This window comes from Lupinus angustifolius, chromosome LG17 (genome assembly GCF_001865875.1).
Source record: "Lupinus angustifolius cultivar Tanjil chromosome LG17, LupAngTanjil_v1.0, whole genome shotgun sequence".
NCBI classification, from domain to species: domain Eukaryota; kingdom Viridiplantae; phylum Streptophyta; class Magnoliopsida; order Fabales; family Fabaceae; genus Lupinus; species Lupinus angustifolius.
Genome location: NC_032025.1, coordinates 18,114,201 through 18,133,370, shown reverse-complemented (window position 1 = coordinate 18,133,370; position 19,170 = coordinate 18,114,201). Strand labels below are relative to the sequence as shown.

The following is a 19,170-nucleotide window of genomic DNA, read 5'->3' as shown; positions in this document are numbered from 1 at the left end:
ATGAAAGTGATATTAAATGAAATATACTCACATCCATAAAATAGAATTTTCCTGATATGGAAGTGATTTTGAAATACATTTATTCAAGTACAACAATGAAACTTGTTCCACAAAGAGATTCACCAACACAAGTTCGATAAATTTCCAATGAAAAAAAAAAAGAAATTCTTAAAGTTCTTTTAGAAAAGAGGGAGAAGATAGCCAAAGGTGTTTTATTTGCTGTCACAAATGATATTTTTCAAAATCATGTTCCACTAAATTCACCATAGCAACCAAACTCATCCATTCTCTATGCCAAAGTTCAAGAGTTCAATTCATATTAACGATGTTTGTTAGGAGGGGCAGTCACACCCTCAAAAGAGTTAGTTCCATATCAAAAGAATGAAGGGATTGTTAGATGTCTCTCATTTCTATGCCTTAAAAGAATTTTATGACTGTTTTATGGCTCTCTTTAATGGCATTTTGTCACTTTTATGGCTTTGTTTCCAAGATACCAAGACTTTGCTTGCCTATAAAAGGACAAATATAGAGAGCTTCAAAATCATCTTCACAACACGCAACATCTCTTTCATTTACACATATATTGTGAGTGCATTCTTGGTGAGAATTCTTGTTCCATTTGAGAGAGTATTTGTGAGAAAAAATATTGTCATTTGTCCTCATCATTATAAGAGGATTTCTTGTACTCTTCTTTTTTACATAGTGGAATTTTGCTCTTGATCGCCCGTGGTTTTTTTCCTCTCACACTGAGGGGTTTTTCCACGTTAAATCTTGTGTGTTATTTTCTTTATCCTTTACTTGCTTCTCTTTTGTTCTCAATTGATTCAATCCTGTGCTTCCGCATTGTGCTCTAACCTTAACAAGTGGAATCAGAGCTCTTACTAAATTGAGAATTTCAAAATGTCTGCAAAATTTGACATTGAGAAGTTTGATGGCAAAATTAGCTTTTCTATTTGGCGAGTCCAAATGAGGGCCGTTCTTATCCAGAGCGGATTAAAGAAAGCTTTAGATGGGAAGTCAAAGAAACCAGTTTCCATGACCGATGATCATTGGGACGAGTTGGATGAAAAGGCGCTTTCAACAATTCAACTTTGTTTGTCGAAGGAGGTTCTTCGTGAGGTTGCCAATGAAGAAACCGCTGCGGCTTTGTGGCTGAAGTTAGAAACTTTATACATGACCAAGAGCCTCGCAAACAAGCTTCGTCTCAAAGAACGGTTATACACCATTCGTATGGTTGAAGGTACTCCTATTCAAACTCATCTTGATGAGTTTAATTCTATTATTATGGATATGCAAAATATTGATATTAATATTGAAGATGAAGACAAAGCTGTTTTGTTGGTTGTCTCTTTACCTTCTACCTATAAGCACTTCAAAGAAATCATGTTGTATGGAAATAATGATACCTTATCCTTTGAAGATGTTAAATCTAATTTATTGTCCAAAGAAAAATTTGATCTTGAAGTTAATTCTGTGGACAAGGGTGAGGGCTTAAGTGTTCGAGGTAGAACTCAAGAAAAAGGGAGTACCAATTATAAAAAGTTCAGATCCAAATCCAGAGGTCGCAAATCCAACAAAACTTGTCGCTATTGCAAGAAACCGGGGCATGACATTCCTGATTGTTTTATCTTAAAGAAAAAACAAGAAAAACAAGATAAGGGAAAATTTCAACAATCCTCTGAAGCTGCTAATATTGAAGCCAATTCTGACGGTGATATTCTTTTATCTGTTGTCTCTTATAATAATAGGAGTAAAACAGAATGGATTCTTGATTCTGGATGTACTTTTCATATGTGTCCTTATAAGGACTTATTCACCACTTTTGAACATGTTGACAGTGGTGTTGTTTTGATGGGCAATGATACCCAATGCAAAGTTGCAGGAATAGGTACTATTCAGATCAAGGCTCATGACGGTGTTGTCAGAACCTTGGCTAATGTCCGCTATATTCCAGATTTGAAGCGGAACTTAATTTCTCTTGGCACCCTAGAGTCTCTCGGGTGTAGGTATTCAGCTGAAGGTGGAGTTCTAAAGGTATTGAAAGGTGCTATGGTATTATTGAAAGCTAACCGGATTGGTAGTTTATATGTCTTGCAAGGTTCTGTTGTGACAGGTTCAACAGCTGTATCTTCTTCAATGCATGATAATGACATTACCAAATTATGGCACATGCGCCTGGGCCATATGAGTGAAAAAGGTATGCACCTTCTAAGCAAACAAGGTCATCTTGGTAAACATGGCATTGGTAAATTGGATTTTTGTAAACATTGTGTTTTTGGGAAACAGAAAAAGGTTAGTTTCTCCACTGCAACTCACCGTACCAAAGGTATTCTTGATTATATTCATTCTGACCTTTGGGGGCCTTCTAAATTTCCTTCTCATGGAGGATGTCGCTATATGATGACCATCATTGATGATTTTTCTCGCAAAGTTTGGGTTTATTTTCTGCAGCATAAAAATGAGACTTTCTCCACTTTCAAGAAGTGGAAAACTCTTGTTGAAACCCAGACAGGGAAGAAAGTGAAGAAGCTTAGAACAGACAATGGATTAGAGTTCTGCAATGGTGATTTTAATGAGTTCTGCACAAAAAATGGTATTGCTAGACACAAAACTATTCCAAGAAATCCTCAACAAAATGGTGTTGCAGAACGGATGAACAGGACTCTACTTGAGAGAGTTCGTTGTATGCTCTCAAATGCTGGGTTATGGCATCGGCGTGAATTTTGGGCTGAAGCAGCATCTACTGCTTGTTACCTGGTTAATCGTTCTCCACATTCAGCACTTGATTTCAAAATCCCAGAAGAAATTTGGTCAGGTAATCCTGTTGATTATTCTAACTTAAGAATCTTTGGATGTCCTGCTTATGCACATGTTAATGATGGTAAATTAGCTCCAAGAGCTGTTGAGTGCATATTTCTTGGTTATGCATCTGAGTCTAAAGGATATCGCTTATGGTATTCTGATGCAAAGTCACGGAAATTAATTCTTAGCAGAGATGTGACTTTTAATGAGGATGCATTTTTATCTTCTGGAAAACAATCTATTGTGTCTTCTTCTACTAGTACAGGTAATCTGCAGGGTACTAGCGAGAAGGTGGAGTTGATAGTGAAACCTACAGTTCCTAATGTTGATGTTCCATCTTCCTCTACAAATCAATCTAGCATTGATGATCATTATGTTGATTGTGATGACAGTACAACTTCTCCTATTCATCAGCAAGAAGATGATTATTGTATTGCTCGAGACAGAACCAGAAGACTAATTAAAAGGCCAGCTAGATACACTGATGGTGATAATTTAATTGCTTATGCAATGTCAGTTGCACAAGAGGTAAATGATGATGTTGAACCTGCCAGCTATACAGAAGCTGTTTCTTGTGTTGATTCGTCACAGTGGCTAGTGGCTATGAATGAAGAGATTGAAAGTCTTCATAAGAATGGTACTTGGGCTTTGACAGAGCTTCCCGAAGGCAAACGACCATTACGATGTAAATGGATCTATAAGAAGAAAGACGGTATTCCCGGGGTTGAAGATCCAAGATGCAAAGCACGACTAGTTGTTAAAGGTTTTAATCAAAAGGAAGGTATTGACTTTAATGAGATATTCTCACCTGTTGTTCGTCATACTTCTATTCGTGTTTTGCTTGCTTTTGTTGCTTTATTTGATTTGGAGTTGGAGCAACTTGATGTAAAGACAGCTTTTCTACATGGAGAGCTGGAAGAAGAAATTTACATGGAACAACCTGAAGGATTTATTGTTCCTGATAAGGAGCATCTTGTCTGTCGATTGAAGAAATCATTATATGGCCTTAAGCAAGCTCCCAGACAATGGTACATGAGGTTTGATTCTTTTATGATTGGGCAAGGTTATTGCAGGAGTCAATTTGATGACTGTATTTATTTCCAGAAATTTCCAAATGAATCATTCATATACTTGTTACTGTATGTTGATGATATGCTAATTGCTTCACGTGACAAGTCTTTGATCCGGAAATTGAAAATTCAACTCAATAATGAGTTTGAGATGAAAGAATTAGGTGCAGCCAAGAAAATTCTTGGTATGGAGATTCACAGGGATCGTCAAGCTGGTAAATTGTTTTTATCCCAAGAGAAATATATTGAAAGAGTGCTTGAAAGGTTTAATATGAATAATTGTAAACCTGTTTCTACTCCACTTGCTGCACATTTCAAGTTATCTTTAGATCTTTGCCCACATACAGAGGAAGAGATGGAGCGTATGTCACATATTCCTTATGCTAGTGCAGTTGGTAGTCTTATGTATGCTATGGTGTGCACTAGACCTGATTTAGCATATGCTGTTAGCATGGTAAGTCGATATATGCATAATCCTGGAAAGGATCATTGGAGTGCTGTAAAATGGATTTTTCGGTATCTAAAAGGTACTTCTGGTATTGGCTTGGTATTTGACAGAAACAAGGCTACAACTGATGACGTTGTAGGTTATGTTGATTCGGATTATGGTGGTGATATTGACAGAAGGAGGTCTCTTTCTGGTTACATCTTTACTCTCTGTAATAGTGCTATTAGCTGGAAAGCTACTCTTCAGTCCATTGCTGCATTGTCTACGACTGAAGCAGAATATATTTCAGCAACGGAGGGTGTGAAGGAGGCTATTTGGCTCCGAGGTTTGGTAAATGAACTTGGTCTAATACAGGGTGTTCTTACAGTGTTTTGTGATAGTCAAAGTGCTATTCATTTGACCAGGAATAATCGTTATCATGACAAGACCAAACACATTGATATAAAACGTCACTTTATCCGAGATATTGTTGCTATTGGTGAAATTATGGTGGAAAAGATTCACACATCAGAGAATCCAGCAGATATACTTACCAAGCCACTTCCGAATACCAAGTTCCAACTTTGCTTGGACTTGGTTGGTCTCTACAGCACTTGAGTGCCCTTCTGGGCATTATTTGGCGATGAGCAACTTATCAAATTCGAGCCAATGTGACGGTGATATTCTTTTATCTGTTGTCTCTTATAATAATAGGAGTAAAACAGAATGGATTCTTGATTCTGGATGTACTTTTCATATGTGTCCTTATAAGGACTTATTCACCACTTTTGAACATGTTGACAGTGGTGTTGTTTTGATGGGCAATGATACCCAATGCAAAGTTGCAGGAATAGGTACTATTCAGATCAAGGCTCATGACGGTGTTGTCAGAACCTTGGCTAATGTCCGCTATATTCCAGATTTGAAGCGGAACTTAATTTCTCTTGGCACCCTAGAGTCTCTCGGGTGTAGGTATTCAGCTGAAGGTGGAGTTCTAAAGGTATTGAAAGGTGCTATGGTATTATTGAAAGCTAACCGGATTGGTAGTTTATATGTCTTGCAAGGTTCTGTTGTGACAGGTTCAACAGCTGTATCTTCTTCAATGCATGATAATGACATTACCATTATGGCACATGCGTCTAGGCCATATGAGTGAAAAAGGTATGCAGCTTCTAAGCAAACAAGATCATCTTGGTAATTGGCATTGGTAAATTGGATTTTTGTAAACATTGTGTTTTTGGGAAACAGAAAAAGGTTAGTTTCTCCACTGCAACTCACCGTACCAAAGGTATTCTTGATTATATTCATTCTGACCTTTGGGGGCCTTCTAAATTTCCTTCTCATGGAGGATGTCGCTATATGATGACCATCATTGATGATTTTTCTCGCAAAGTTTGGGTTTATTTTCTGCAGCATAAAAATGAGACTTTCTCCACTTTCAAGAAGTGGAAAACTCTTGTTGAAACCCAGACAGGGAAGAAAGTGAAGAAGCTTAGAACAGACAATGGATTAGAGTTCTGCAATGGTGATTTTAATGAGTTCTGCACAAAAAATGGTATTGCTAGACACAAAACTATTCCAAGAAATCCTCAACAAAATGGTGTTGCAGAACGGATGAACAGGACTCTACTTGAGAGAGTTCGTTGTATGCTCTCAAATGCTGGGTTATGGCATCGGCGTGAATTTTGGGCTGAAGCAGCATCTACTGCTTGTTACCTGGTTAATCGTTCTCCACATTCAGCACTTGATTTCAAAATCCCAGAAGAAATTTGGTCAGGTAATCCTGTTGATTATTCTAACTTAAGAATCTTTGGATGTCCTGCTTATGCACATGTTAATGATGGTAAATTAGCTCCAAGAGCTGTTGAGTGCATATTTCTTGGTTATGCATCTGAGTCTAAAGGATATCGCTTATGGTATTCTGATGCAAAGTCACGGAAATTAATTCTTAGCAGAGATGTGACTTTTAATGAGGATGCATTTTTATCTTCTGGAAAACAATCTATTGTGTCTTCTTCTACTAGTACAGGTAATCTGCAGGGTACTAGCGAGAAGGTGGAGTTGATAGTGAAACCTACAGTTCCTAATGTTGATGTTCCATCTTCCTCTACAAATCAATCTAGCATTGATGATCATTATGTTGATTGTGATGACAGTACAACTTCTCCTATTCATCAGCAAGAAGATGATTATTGTATTGCTCGAGACAGAACCAGAAGACTAATTAAAAGGCCAGCTAGATACACTGATGGTGATAATTTAATTGCTTATGCAATGTCAGTTGCACAAGAGGTAAATGATGATGTTGAACCTGCCAGCTATACAGAAGCTGTTTCTTGTGTTGATTCGTCACAGTGGCTAGTGGCTATGAATGAAGAGATTGAAAGTCTTCATAAGAATGGTACTTGGGCTTTGACAGAGCTTCCCGAAGGCAAACGACCATTACGATGTAAATGGATCTATAAGAAGAAAGACGGTATTCCCGGGGTTGAAGATCCAAGATGCAAAGCACGACTAGTTGTTAAAGGTTTTAATCAAAAGGAAGGTATTGACTTTAATGAGATATTCTCACCTGTTGTTCGTCATACTTCTATTCGTGTTTTGCTTGCTTTTGTTGCTTTATTTGATTTGGAGTTGGAGCAACTTGATGTAAAGACAGCTTTTCTACATGGAGAGCTGGAAGAAGAAATTTACATGGAACAACCTGAAGGATTTATTGTTCCTGATAAGGAGCATCTTGTCTGTCGATTGAAGAAATCATTATATGGCCTTAAGCAAGCTCCCAGACAATGGTACATGAGGTTTGATTCTTTTATGATTGGGCAAGGTTATTGCAGGAGTCAATTTGATGACTGTATTTATTTCCAGAAATTTCCAAATGAATCATTCATATACTTGTTACTGTATGTTGATGATATGCTAATTGCTTCACGTGACAAGTCTTTGATCCGGAAATTGAAAATTCAACTCAATAATGAGTTTGAGATGAAAGAATTAGGTGCAGCCAAGAAAATTCTTGGTATGGAGATTCACAGGGATCGTCAAGCTGGTAAATTGTTTTTATCCCAAGAGAAATATATTGAAAGAGTGCTTGAAAGGTTTAATATGAATAATTGTAAACCTGTTTCTACTCCACTTGCTGCACATTTCAAGTTATCTTTAGATCTTTGCCCACATACAGAGGAAGAGATGGAGCGTATGTCACATATTCCTTATGCTAGTGCAGTTGGTAGTCTTATGTATGCTATGGTGTGCACTAGACCTGATTTAGCATATGCTGTTAGCATGGTAAGTCGATATATGCATAATCCTGGAAAGGATCATTGGAGTGCTGTAAAATGGATTTTTCGGTATCTAAAAGGTACTTCTGGTATTGGCTTGGTATTTGACAGAAACAAGGCTACAACTGATGACGTTGTAGGTTATGTTGATTCGGATTATGGTGGTGATATTGACAGAAGGAGGTCTCTTTCTGGTTACATCTTTACTCTCTGTAATAGTGCTATTAGCTGGAAAGCTACTCTTCAGTCCATTGCTGCATTGTCTACGACTGAAGCAGAATATATTTCAGCAACGGAGGGTGTGAAGGAGGCTATTTGGCTCCGAGGTTTGGTAAATGAACTTGGTCTAATACAGGGTGTTCTTACAGTGTTTTGTGATAGTCAAAGTGCTATTCATTTGACCAGGAATAATCGTTATCATGACAAGACCAAACACATTGATATAAAACGTCACTTTATCCGAGATATTGTTGCTATTGGTGAAATTATGGTGGAAAAGATTCACACATCAGAGAATCCAGCAGATATACTTACCAAGCCACTTCCGAATACCAAGTTCCAACTTTGCTTGGACTTGGTTGGTCTCTACAGCACTTGAGTGCCCTTCGGGGCATTATTTGGCGATGAGCAACTTATCAAATTCGAGCCAAGGTGGAGATTATTAGATGGCTCTCATTACTATGCCTTAAAAGAATTTTATGACAATTTTATGGCTCTCTTTAAGGGCATTTTATGTCACTTTTATGGTTTTGTTTCCAAGCATCCAATGCTTCATATCCAAGATACCAAGACTTTGCTTGCCTATAAAAGGACACATATAGAGAGCTTCAAAATCATCTTCACAACACACAACATCTCTTTCATTTACACATATATTGTGAGTGCATTCTTGGTGAGAATTCTTGTTCCATTTGAGAGAGTATTTGTGAGAAAAAATATTGTCATTTGTCTTCATCATTATAAGAGGATTTCTTGTACTCTTCTGTTTTACATAGTGGAATTTTGCTCTTGATCGCCCGTGGTTTTTTTCCTCTCACACTGAGGATTTTTTCCACATTAAATCTTGTGTGTTATTTTCTTTATCCTTTACTTACTTCTCTTTTGTTCTCAATTGATTCAATCATGTGCTTCCGCATTGTGCTCTGGAATAAAAAAAACAAACCTTTATAGAATGAAACTACGTTCACTTTAAGACTCTCTTTAAGACTCTACTTATGAATCTGGCTTAACATTAAATTAGAAGTAGCTTCTAAAAGAAAATATAGAAAGAACTAAAATTGGTGTATCAATCAATATGTATGATTTTGATTCAACACAACACAAAAGAAAAGGAGGAAAATTATCTACAGGAAACTGTATCTCTAATATAAATTTCAAGGTGACTTCAAAATTAAACAAAATATAGTCCACGGATTACAAGTACTCATTGTTTTTTATCTTTGCCAAAACCAAAAGACATTAAATTTAGCATTTTTGCTTATTATTTAAATATCATAGTGACTTAATAGTTAGTATTGAGAAAAAAACTGTCTAAGCGCATTGTTTTTCTCCTCACTCAACTACATGACAATTATCTTAAATCAATTGAGTTCTAAGGAGGCACTGGTCTAATAGTATAAAGCAAAAGCTCAAAAATTCGATTTCAGTGAGCGCCACTTGTTGGAAATGACAACTATACATTCTAAAATAGACTAATTTTTTACTCACAAGGTGATGAAATACCTTCATTAGGTTGGTGATATAAAAAATATTAAGTAATTTACTTCACTTGAAATAAAAATGGTGACCCATTGCACCAAGCTACTACCCACTGGGGTGTAGAGATGATAAATGTACACATTCTTACCAACACAAGCAAAAAAGCTACTCATAAGATATAAACACATTACCTCCGAGTCATAAGAAAAGCAACTTTACCATTGTGATGAGAGTCGGTTGAAGTAAGTAATATAAAATTAATTCCATGCAGTCCATCAAAATAGATCCATCTCCAAAGATTAGCTGTAACATACTAGGATTTGGAAGAACCCACTAACACAACTCCTAGAGCAAGTGAAGTCACATTTTATCACATAGAAGTTAGATCTTAATGCACAGAATATGAACACAAATGTGTCATGCCCAAGTACAAGTGGTTAGTAACATCATATGTTAAAGACTCTGAAAATTATTGAGAAAATCAGTATCTATACCCCACAGGCATGCCAAGCTTGTCCAAACGGCCAGAACCAGGATAGGCTTTGTTGGTAAAGCCTGTGTGCAATGCAGATACCTTCTGTGTGGCCAATCTTGTATCACCAAATCCATTAAGTGAGTACCTATTCGATGAACTTGACCTATCATATTGTGGCCTTTGTTTTGGTGCACTCAGTGATCTAACTTTTGCTTTTGATGACTCAGTATAAGCCATGTAACTTGGATAGTCAGAGTAACCACACAAGTAGCTTCTTGAGCCATCACTCCTTGTTGTAGGAGTAAAATGAGTTCTTTTTGAACCATCATCTTTGGATGTGGCAGATAGATATTGAGGACTATTGCTTGCAGTGCAAAAGGGAGTCTCTTCAACTTCACAAGATGAGGTGTGACCTGATTGGAGAGAAGTTGAGTCTCTTGTGAAAAATAGGCTTCTTCGTTTCGATGCGAGTTGTGGTTTTCCGTAATCGATTTCTAGAATCCTGTCACTTTTTTCTTCACTCTTGCAGCTAGCTCTTATGAATGATCTTCCTTGGGACCAGGATTGTTCATCTACAATGCTTTCTGATCTACTCCCGCAGGATCTGGAGCCATTTCTCTGAAATGATATAAAATTTTCATTAGTAGACAAATTAACTTTGCTAATGCGCGAAATTCGTGGCAGCACATTTTCTGTGACATAAACTCCACGTGCTACTTGATGTTATTGGTTAGAAAAACACTTATTTATTAAATATATAAATATATTTTTTCCAACTAAACACACAAAACAAGTGGTATATGATACACTTCATGGGAAAAAAGATGTGTACCCCAAATTCGCCGAGAGTTAGATTTGGGGTGGCAAGAAAATACCTTGAGTACCGGTGACTGCTCATATTTCATGCTCTTAGATCTGATTGTGGTTTCAAATTTGTCTGGTGTTCCTGGACCCTGTTAATGGTGATCATACAATATATTCACCAGATTAGCATTTTCATTGATAAAATTATTATATGCTCAACCATGTGATAGTTAATTAGGGAATGATCTAATGTCTAATGACTTGTTTGGGAGTAGAGTTTTGGAGGGGAAGGGAAGGGATGACTTTGAAAAACCTTCCCTTTGTTTGTCAGTTGGATCAAGGAGAGGGAAAGATTTTGGAGAGTTTCTCAAACCCTCCATGTTTCCCAATCTCGGATTGTTTGGAGATAAAATATCAAAATAGTTAAATATATTTAATAATAATATATAATTATATATTATTGTCCATTTCTCATTGTTCCTTCATTTTCCCTTCTCTTCCTCTCCTTCCTAATTCTTTGATCTCCCTCCTTCCTTTTCTCTACTAACTTCCAAACAAAGCCTGAAACCTAAATTAATTGGATATGTTTCAGCTATTACTCCATGATGCTATCAGTCATGTCAACTTATGTAATGGTTCCATTGATCACCTCAAAGTGTGTCTAAGGCACGTATCAGTGCCAAAAAGCGCAAAAAACTAACCGAAACATAGTTACACGGTTCGCAATACCAATTCCAATTCTATGTAGTTAGACACTATTTACATTATTATTATTAAGACGTTTTTTATGTGGAACCCAGTATGTAGTATACTGAACCCGATATATGGTATGTGGTACGCTGAACCCTATATACGGAGTAAGTAAGCTAAATGATGGAACCATGTAACTATAAACCGGAGATAATAATACAAATGCTTACATGGAGGAGGCAGGTAGATGATATTGAAGTTGAATGAAATGGTGTCTGCATTATCTGAGCCCGGCCAGCACAGAAACGTGCCTGTGCTTGTAAGTGTGCTTGCATTCTTTTGACCCTCATCTTGGCTTGCTGCTTCCTCTCAATGTGACCTCTCACAAGTGCCTGCAGCTTCACCAACCCTTTTAATGCTCGCAGCGCTTTCCTTGCCTAACAGTTTTAGCATGAAAGAGTAAATAAGCAGAATTTTAATATAATTAACCGGCGGCACAATGTATAAGGCTCCCACGATATAGCTATATGCATCCAAGTATTAAAGATGTACATATAGTTAAGGTCAAAACACGTTAGGCCTAAGCATTTTAAAGTCTACTTAGTATAGACTATCTAAAATATCACTCTGACTATTTAATTATATTACGTAATAATATTCATATTATAGTATTTTAATATAAGTAATATTATTATATAAGAAATTTAATATAATAGAATATACAAAAATATAAGTTAATTATTATGCTTAGATGAGTTTATTAAAATGTAATCATGTTAGCTTATTTCGAGACCTTTTAGTGTAATATGCCAATAAATAGATTAACAAATTAGACTTTTAAAGAGATTAGGTCTAGGCTTTAAATTGTTTTTAAATAGACTAATCTCAAATAGAAAAAGCATGAAGACTATTAAATATTAAAGCATCACACATCCACATTGGGTACTCATAGATAATATTCACAATGAGCCGGATCTATGTTTTTGGACACACAATTAATTTAGACCTGGGTTTTAAAGAGGAATTAGTTGTCAAAATTTTAATATTTTTTCTCCTTTTTAATTACCTAAATAACATGTACGATAATAGGAAAAAACACAATTTTATAATTACTAGCAATTATTTTCTCGAACATTACTGTTATTACAGTAACGGCCAACCTATTTTTTATATGTTTGAAAAAATCACACAAAGGCCATCTAAGATGAACGTCCCCACACAATGAAAAGGCTAAAGGCCCATAAGATGAACGTCGTTACATCCTAACTCTTCCAACACAATATGCTCAATCTAAAGACATATATCTTCGTACTCTTGTGGTTAATTATAGTCATTTTTGTCATGTAAGTTCATCTTGTTGGGGGAGGTTATTGAAGTTTGATCCAAAACATGGCATTCAATAGTTGTGAAATATAGCAATACCATGTGTTCTTCCGAATATACTAGAACATTTATTCTCAAAATTCTATGAAGATTTCCCATTTCAGATACATCAGGTTCTCAAATTCACCTAATGTATCTCCATTTGTTAAAGAGTAGTGGAGATTCCACTTACTCCAAGAATTTACTTCCCATTCTAGCCATCAATTCTAGGGAAATCTCATGGTTTAAATTAGTGTGTAGATCAAAATCATTACATGTCCATAGAATTGATGACTAAGATGGGAAGTAAGTTTAAAAAACTTACTCTTGGAGTATGTGGATCTTCCCCTTTGCCAAAAGGTATAACTTTATTTACAAATAAATTGTACAAAGTAAATATCTATTTTAGTCACTCATGTTTTTTTTTATCTTACCACTTTATCCTTCAAAAAATAAAAAACCTAAAATGGTCCCCAAAATTTTTAAATGTGGTCAAATTAGTCTTTACCAAGTGTTGTAAAACATGTTAAAAACGACTAATTTGACCTCATTTGAAATTTTTGGAGATTATTTTAGGTCTTTTCTTTTTTGAATGACTAAACAAGTAAAATCAAAAAATATGAGGGACTAAAATGAGTATTTATTCAATTGTACAAATATCAACTTAAAATATATACAAACAAGATTTATTCACATAAATTTACTAACCTATAGATTTAGGCTCAGATTGTTTGTGGATTGATGAAGTAAAACTAAATTATTCTTTTATTATTATTTAGTCATTTATAAATATCATTATAAAACTAAACTGAACCTCATAGAGGAAGATGAATCTTTCAAGAATGGTCCCAAATATTTCTCTGAGCATGTGTGCCAATATGTTTCACAATTGTTTAAGGGCATGCTATCGATCGGGTACAAACACAATTTGGACTAAATCAACCAATCCTAAAAGATCTATTGTACTTATGCGGTAAAAATGACTATAATTGGCGACAGAAACACGAACAATAGATTGCAATTTGGACTAATCAAGAAGAATATTTAGTTAATGATATCCCCAATATTTAGCCTTTTTATCACTACTAAGAGTATATAATAGTACTTACAAAAGAAAACGAGATATATCTCTTGCTGTGAAACATATTATCTTCATGCAGTATGACATTTTTATTATTATTTAGAGGTTATTATTATATTATATTATATTAATAACAATTAATATTCACATGCGTAGTTTAATTTTACAAGAAAACTTCTTACTGGATTACTCCTTAAGGGTAGCAAAAGTATGGATTTGAATGCTAATGAATGGATGGAAAGTCATCTATTAATCCATATAAATCTATTTAAACTATATTTTAAGTTATTCAATCCATCCATATCCAATATATTCCAATCCATTCAATTTATTTATGACTTCCTTTTCATATATGTGGATGGATGAATATCCAATCCATTTAATTTTTTTGTTGGAACTGAAAAAATTTATTGAAGAAAATCATTATTTTAAAAACTATTATTTCAATTAAACATTTTGTAAAATTACCTTTCAAAAAAACACTTTTAAAATCATTTAGAAATCAATTTTTCAAAAAAAGTGATTTTTTAAACTTTTATAGAAAAAATATTTTTTTCAAAATTCTATGAGCATGTGTCATTTAAGATTTTATGTGTAAATTATTTAACAAATACTTTTAGAGTGTAATACCTATGCACTATCAATATAAAAATTTATTCATAATCATTATATCAATCACTATTTGTTTGAATTATTTTTTTGAATAATCAATGATAATTAAATATAAACGTTGGATGATACAGCGATAGTATATAAAACTCATACATTGGTTAGTGCATACATTTTAATTATACATCTATATATGTTATATACTTAAGAATAAAATTTTAATATAACTACATACATATTTCTAATAATTGATATCAATTTAATAAAATATGAAAAGTGAGAGAGAGAATCATGAATGGATTTACTTGAATTTAGTTTTCTTAAATATTAAATGAATTTGAAAATGTAAAGAAAATCATTTTTTTTATTTTTGGATGGATTAGATATTCATTGAATATAATGGATAAATTTGGAATCATCCATTATCAACACAATTCATTGGATTATATCCATTTAAATCATTAACTTTAATGTATGTATTTAATTTGAATGAATTTGGATGGATTGTGAATAATTGTGTCACCTCTACTCCTTCGGCTCATAAGAACCTCGTGTAAAGAATAAATGACATCACCTTCACTCATAATGAGTTGATGAACGCTAAGCATTAGCTGACTCAGCATTCTCCATATATTACTGTCAAGCTCCTCATACTAAGCATTTTTAATATGTCTGAATATGAGTCTCAAACTCAATATGAATGTCAAACTCAAGTAAAGACTCACCTTCATGCACGAACTCTATTATCCAATCCTCAACAAGAATAAATTTCTATGGGTTTGGAGGTTTTGCCTCGTATGCTGCTAACCATTCATTTTTTCATTTAGGATCAAGTTCTAAATTTCGTGGATCATTATCATCTTACAAGAGATAGAGATGGTATAGCTAGGAAGACCTAAAGAAATCACTTAGTAGAATGAGCAACAAATAGGAGTTATCCACGGGAAGGAGAAAATCACTTTTGACATTTCATATCATAAACGTCATTAATAATAATTGAAGATTGTAATAGTAATACAAAATATTATAATTGTTATTTTAATAAATGCATTGTCTTTAAGATATTACTAAAAGCTACTAACTTTTGTGATGCAAATAGTAGCCCTAATGAACAATTTTAAACAAACTTAAAAAATGAAGCTACAATGTATTAGTTAGGCATGATTTTAGCCTAACTTGTGGCTAACAACCATAATTATCATTCCGAATTTAAAAAAATGGAAGTCGTACCACTTTCTACACGTGCTTGGTAAATTCTGAAAAAATTGTACTAAAAACGCAAATAATGTCTTCCTTTATAAAGGAGAATCATGTTACCATTATGTGTAATTATATATATAACCAATTTTTCCTAAACAAAAATGACAAGTGTCACTTCCAAATTAACTAAAGTATCGATGAAAAAACTTGAATAGAGACACGTATAATATTATATTTAGACAAATGTATTTATGATGTTTTTTTGTTATTATTTTGACTAAATTTTAGTTGAAATTAAATTTGTAAGATGTTGGCAAGATTTTATTGGTTATCTTTATATACATACATTTTCATACAAGTCTTTTTTCAGTAATATATGTCACGTTTTATAGGTTAATTTTATAAGAAAAATTATAGTTTTCTACCTCTAACCATTTAATCTTACCTTTAACAATTTTATTCTCTCTTAATATTAAAATTTTTTACTATAAAAAAATCAAATCTAACACAAAACCTACTACCGGGAAAAAAGAAGCTGTTTGTACTCCATGTCAAATCATACTGAAAAAAGTTCAAAAAACACTCCCCCATTAATTAAACAAACACGTTAATTAGCCACATGTACATATTAGACAAAAAATAACTGGAGGGGCGTGGACTATTACAGCTTTTTACTAGTTTAATATTTCACGACACTTTTATTATATTAGATTTTTAATTAAAATTTAACTTATCGACTATCCAAAAGAATTATAAAATGAATGTAACATTTATGCAGTTAAATTCAGTCATCATTTATTTATATAATTTTAAAAAAAAATTAATAATAATTAAAATTAAATAGTAAATAATAGAGTAAGAGTATATAAATTTATACTATCAATGCATATATCAACTAAAGTACACTTTTTCAACTAACACAAAAAGAATAAATTAAAAGCTAATGAAAACCAAATGCTACTGAAATCAAGTGTGATGCATTTATTGTAATAAAAAACGCAAACTCACGGTCAAAGACGCAAGTGATTGGAAAAGGATATTAGAGTGAGGAAAAAGCAGGGCCGGTAGTAAAGTACACTTCAGCCAATATTTCAAGAAGATTCAGTACAGTAGTAACAAGATTTTGTAAGGATAACTTTTTCACACTACAGTTTTCAAAAATAAAAAACACAAAACAATGTAACATAAGCAACAAGCTTCTCCATCCATATCAATCTCTTACACAATGTACTCGAAAATGCTAAATAAAATAATATTTATATAAGGAACAATAGTTGTGCTTAATGAGATAAAAGTTGGTGGTAGCTCTAACTAGAAAAAGTTATTTAGATGATGGAGTAATAAAGGTGGTGTGATTGTTAAGATATTGAGATTTAAGGAATGAAGTGAATGAGTCGTGGTTTCGAGTGTGGGATAAAGTGAATGAGATTGAAAGTTCGAGTCTCATCAACTACAAATACTAATATATTAATATTTACCGAATGAAAAAAAAGTTGTGTAAGATATACTAAAGTGTATAAAACTTCTTCAAAATAAAACGGAAATAAAATAATTAGAAGTGCAGAGTTTATACTCACCAAACAGCCGCGAAAAGCGGATTGAATCTTAACAGCTGCCCATTCCTCGCGAATCCCAATGCTTCCAGTGCACCTGCTACTGCTCGTTAGCCTCACCACGGCGGCAGCGGCTTGAGCGGCGGCGACAGCCGCCTCTGCTACAGCAGCTGTGGCGGCAGCCACTGCTACAGCGTGGTTGTTATGATGAAGGGGAAGCTCCGGCGAGGTGAGTGTATCATTGTCGTTTTGAGTGGAAGAAGGTTGAAGGAAACTCCATCGGCGTTTGTTTTTGGGAGAGAAGGAAGAAGATTGGGATGATTCAGTTTTCTTAAGTCCAAGAAGAGCGCGAAACCACTTTGAAGCCTTACCCATTTGTTATTCTTTGTTTTAAGAAGCAAATGGTTTTGAAATATGAAATTTGGAGAAGAAGGGAGAAGGTGAGGAATGAGAAATGGAAGGAAATACGAAACAGTGTTGAAACTAGAAGGAGCAGGAGGGACCCCCTTCCCTTGTGGATCGTCGTGTCGAAATGTACTTTTCAGACCCTTACCCTCTCTCATCTAGCTATTAATTAACTATATATATTGTAGGATTATCAACATTTTAGTACGGATACTCAAGCAATTTATTGACCAAAAAACTAAAAAGCGGAAAAGTTACATACACTATTACACATTTAGTTAGTGTATGTTTCAAAATATTTACGGAACTAGTGTATTTTTGAGGGAAGTCGTGGATGACAACTTTCGGAACTTCCCTGACATATTCTCTCTCCTCCATGGAAGTCGTGTTTCCCATCCACGACTTTCAATTTTTTTTGAAGTCGTGTATCTTAAACACGATTTTCATTTTATATTAGTAATAAATATATTATGTAGTCTAGTGGTTTTTAATTTTTATGGTAACCTAAATGTTCATGGTCTAATACCCACTGATTACTTTTTTTTTATAACTTTGATATATATTATTTGTACAATGACTACTATTTATATTTACTATCGAATTTTATACATTTTTATTCATATCCAATAACCACTAAGCTAAAGCATATTTTTGTTATTTATATAGAATGAAAATTGTGTTTAGGGTACACGACTTTTAAAAAAGTGAAAGTCGTGCATGGGAAACACGACTTTCATGGAGGAGAGATAATATGTCGTGGATCCCATCCACAACTTCCCTAAAAAATACACTAGTTCCGTAAATATTTTGAAACATACACCACTAAATGTGTAATAGTGTAGTCAAACTACACTATAAATGTAACTTTTCCCTAAAAATTGGTTTAGTAATTTAGGTTCCACTAGATCTCTAAGGTTGAGAGTTTAATTCATATGAACAATACTGGTTAATTGGAACAGTTACGAACCTCAAAAGAGATTAATCTCTTACTTAAAAAAAATTATTGACCAAAATAATAATATCTTGTAAAAGTTGAATTTGGTTATGTACTAACACTTCTCTTTAATTTTGTTTTTGGTTAAGACACCAAGACAACACACGAGTACAAATATGTCATGTGATCATACAAGCATATAATAACGATGAATGAAGTATAAAACTCGAGAATTTAGAATCAATATCGAAGAATATCATGTATGCAATGCGATGCATGAGTCCACCATCCTTACTCCTTTATCCTCCCAATAACTATTCGGAAATAACCGAGAGTACAGCTCCTATAACAAGTCGATTTGATCTCACCAAAATTATTCCTCGCAAGGATATATAATCGATCTGTTCCAACGGAACTGTCCATTTCAAGACGGTATCGTATCAAACACTTTCTGGGCATTCCTCTCATCGATCCTGATTGCAAAGAGGGGTTGTCAGAGATCGTCTAGTTTGCGTTGTGAGCACTGTTCGATCCAACATAATACCTCATCCAAGAATACATGTGACTCGTCTCACCCAGACCCTTCTTCAACATAATACCTCATCAACGCCGTCCCTCTCAACATCTCAGGGCTCATTCGTCTTCCGTACATTTCATCTCCACTACTTCATTTTTTTACCATGGATATGCACCCTAACCGAAATTAGCAAATTATGTCTTTTAATCCATCTTTTCTAGCGATCTGCCCATCCTAAGACATCTCCCATTGGGAATGCTTC

At 34.3% G+C, this 19,170-nt stretch overlaps 1 protein-coding gene across 1 annotated transcript; it reads right to left on the bottom strand.

Annotated features, from left to right (window-relative positions):
• Positions 9,530-17,580, bottom strand: LOC109330707 (protein IQ-DOMAIN 14). The gene is made up of 4 exons (XM_019564983.1): positions 17,077-17,580; positions 11,478-11,684; positions 10,629-10,706; positions 9,530-10,371 (listed from the first exon to the last, which is right to left on the bottom strand). The coding sequence occupies exons 1-4, from the start codon at positions 17,425-17,427 to the stop codon at positions 9,760-9,762; spliced, it is 1,248 nt and encodes a 415-aa protein (XP_019420528.1). The 5' UTR covers positions 17,428-17,580; the 3' UTR covers positions 9,530-9,759.

Coding starts and splice junctions, on each gene's coding strand:
- LOC109330707 (XM_019564983.1), bottom strand. CDS start 17,427: ATGGGTAAGGCTTCAAAGTGGTTTCGCGCTCTTCTTGGACTTAAGAAA. Junction 11,685..17,076: donor CCGCTTTTCGCGGCTGTTTG/GTGAGTATAAAC, acceptor TAAAACTGTTAG/GCAAGGAAAGCGCTGCGAGC. Junction 10,372..10,628: donor AGCAGTCACCGGTACTCAAG/GTATTTTCTTGC, acceptor ATATCATTTCAG/AGAAATGGCTCCAGATCCTG.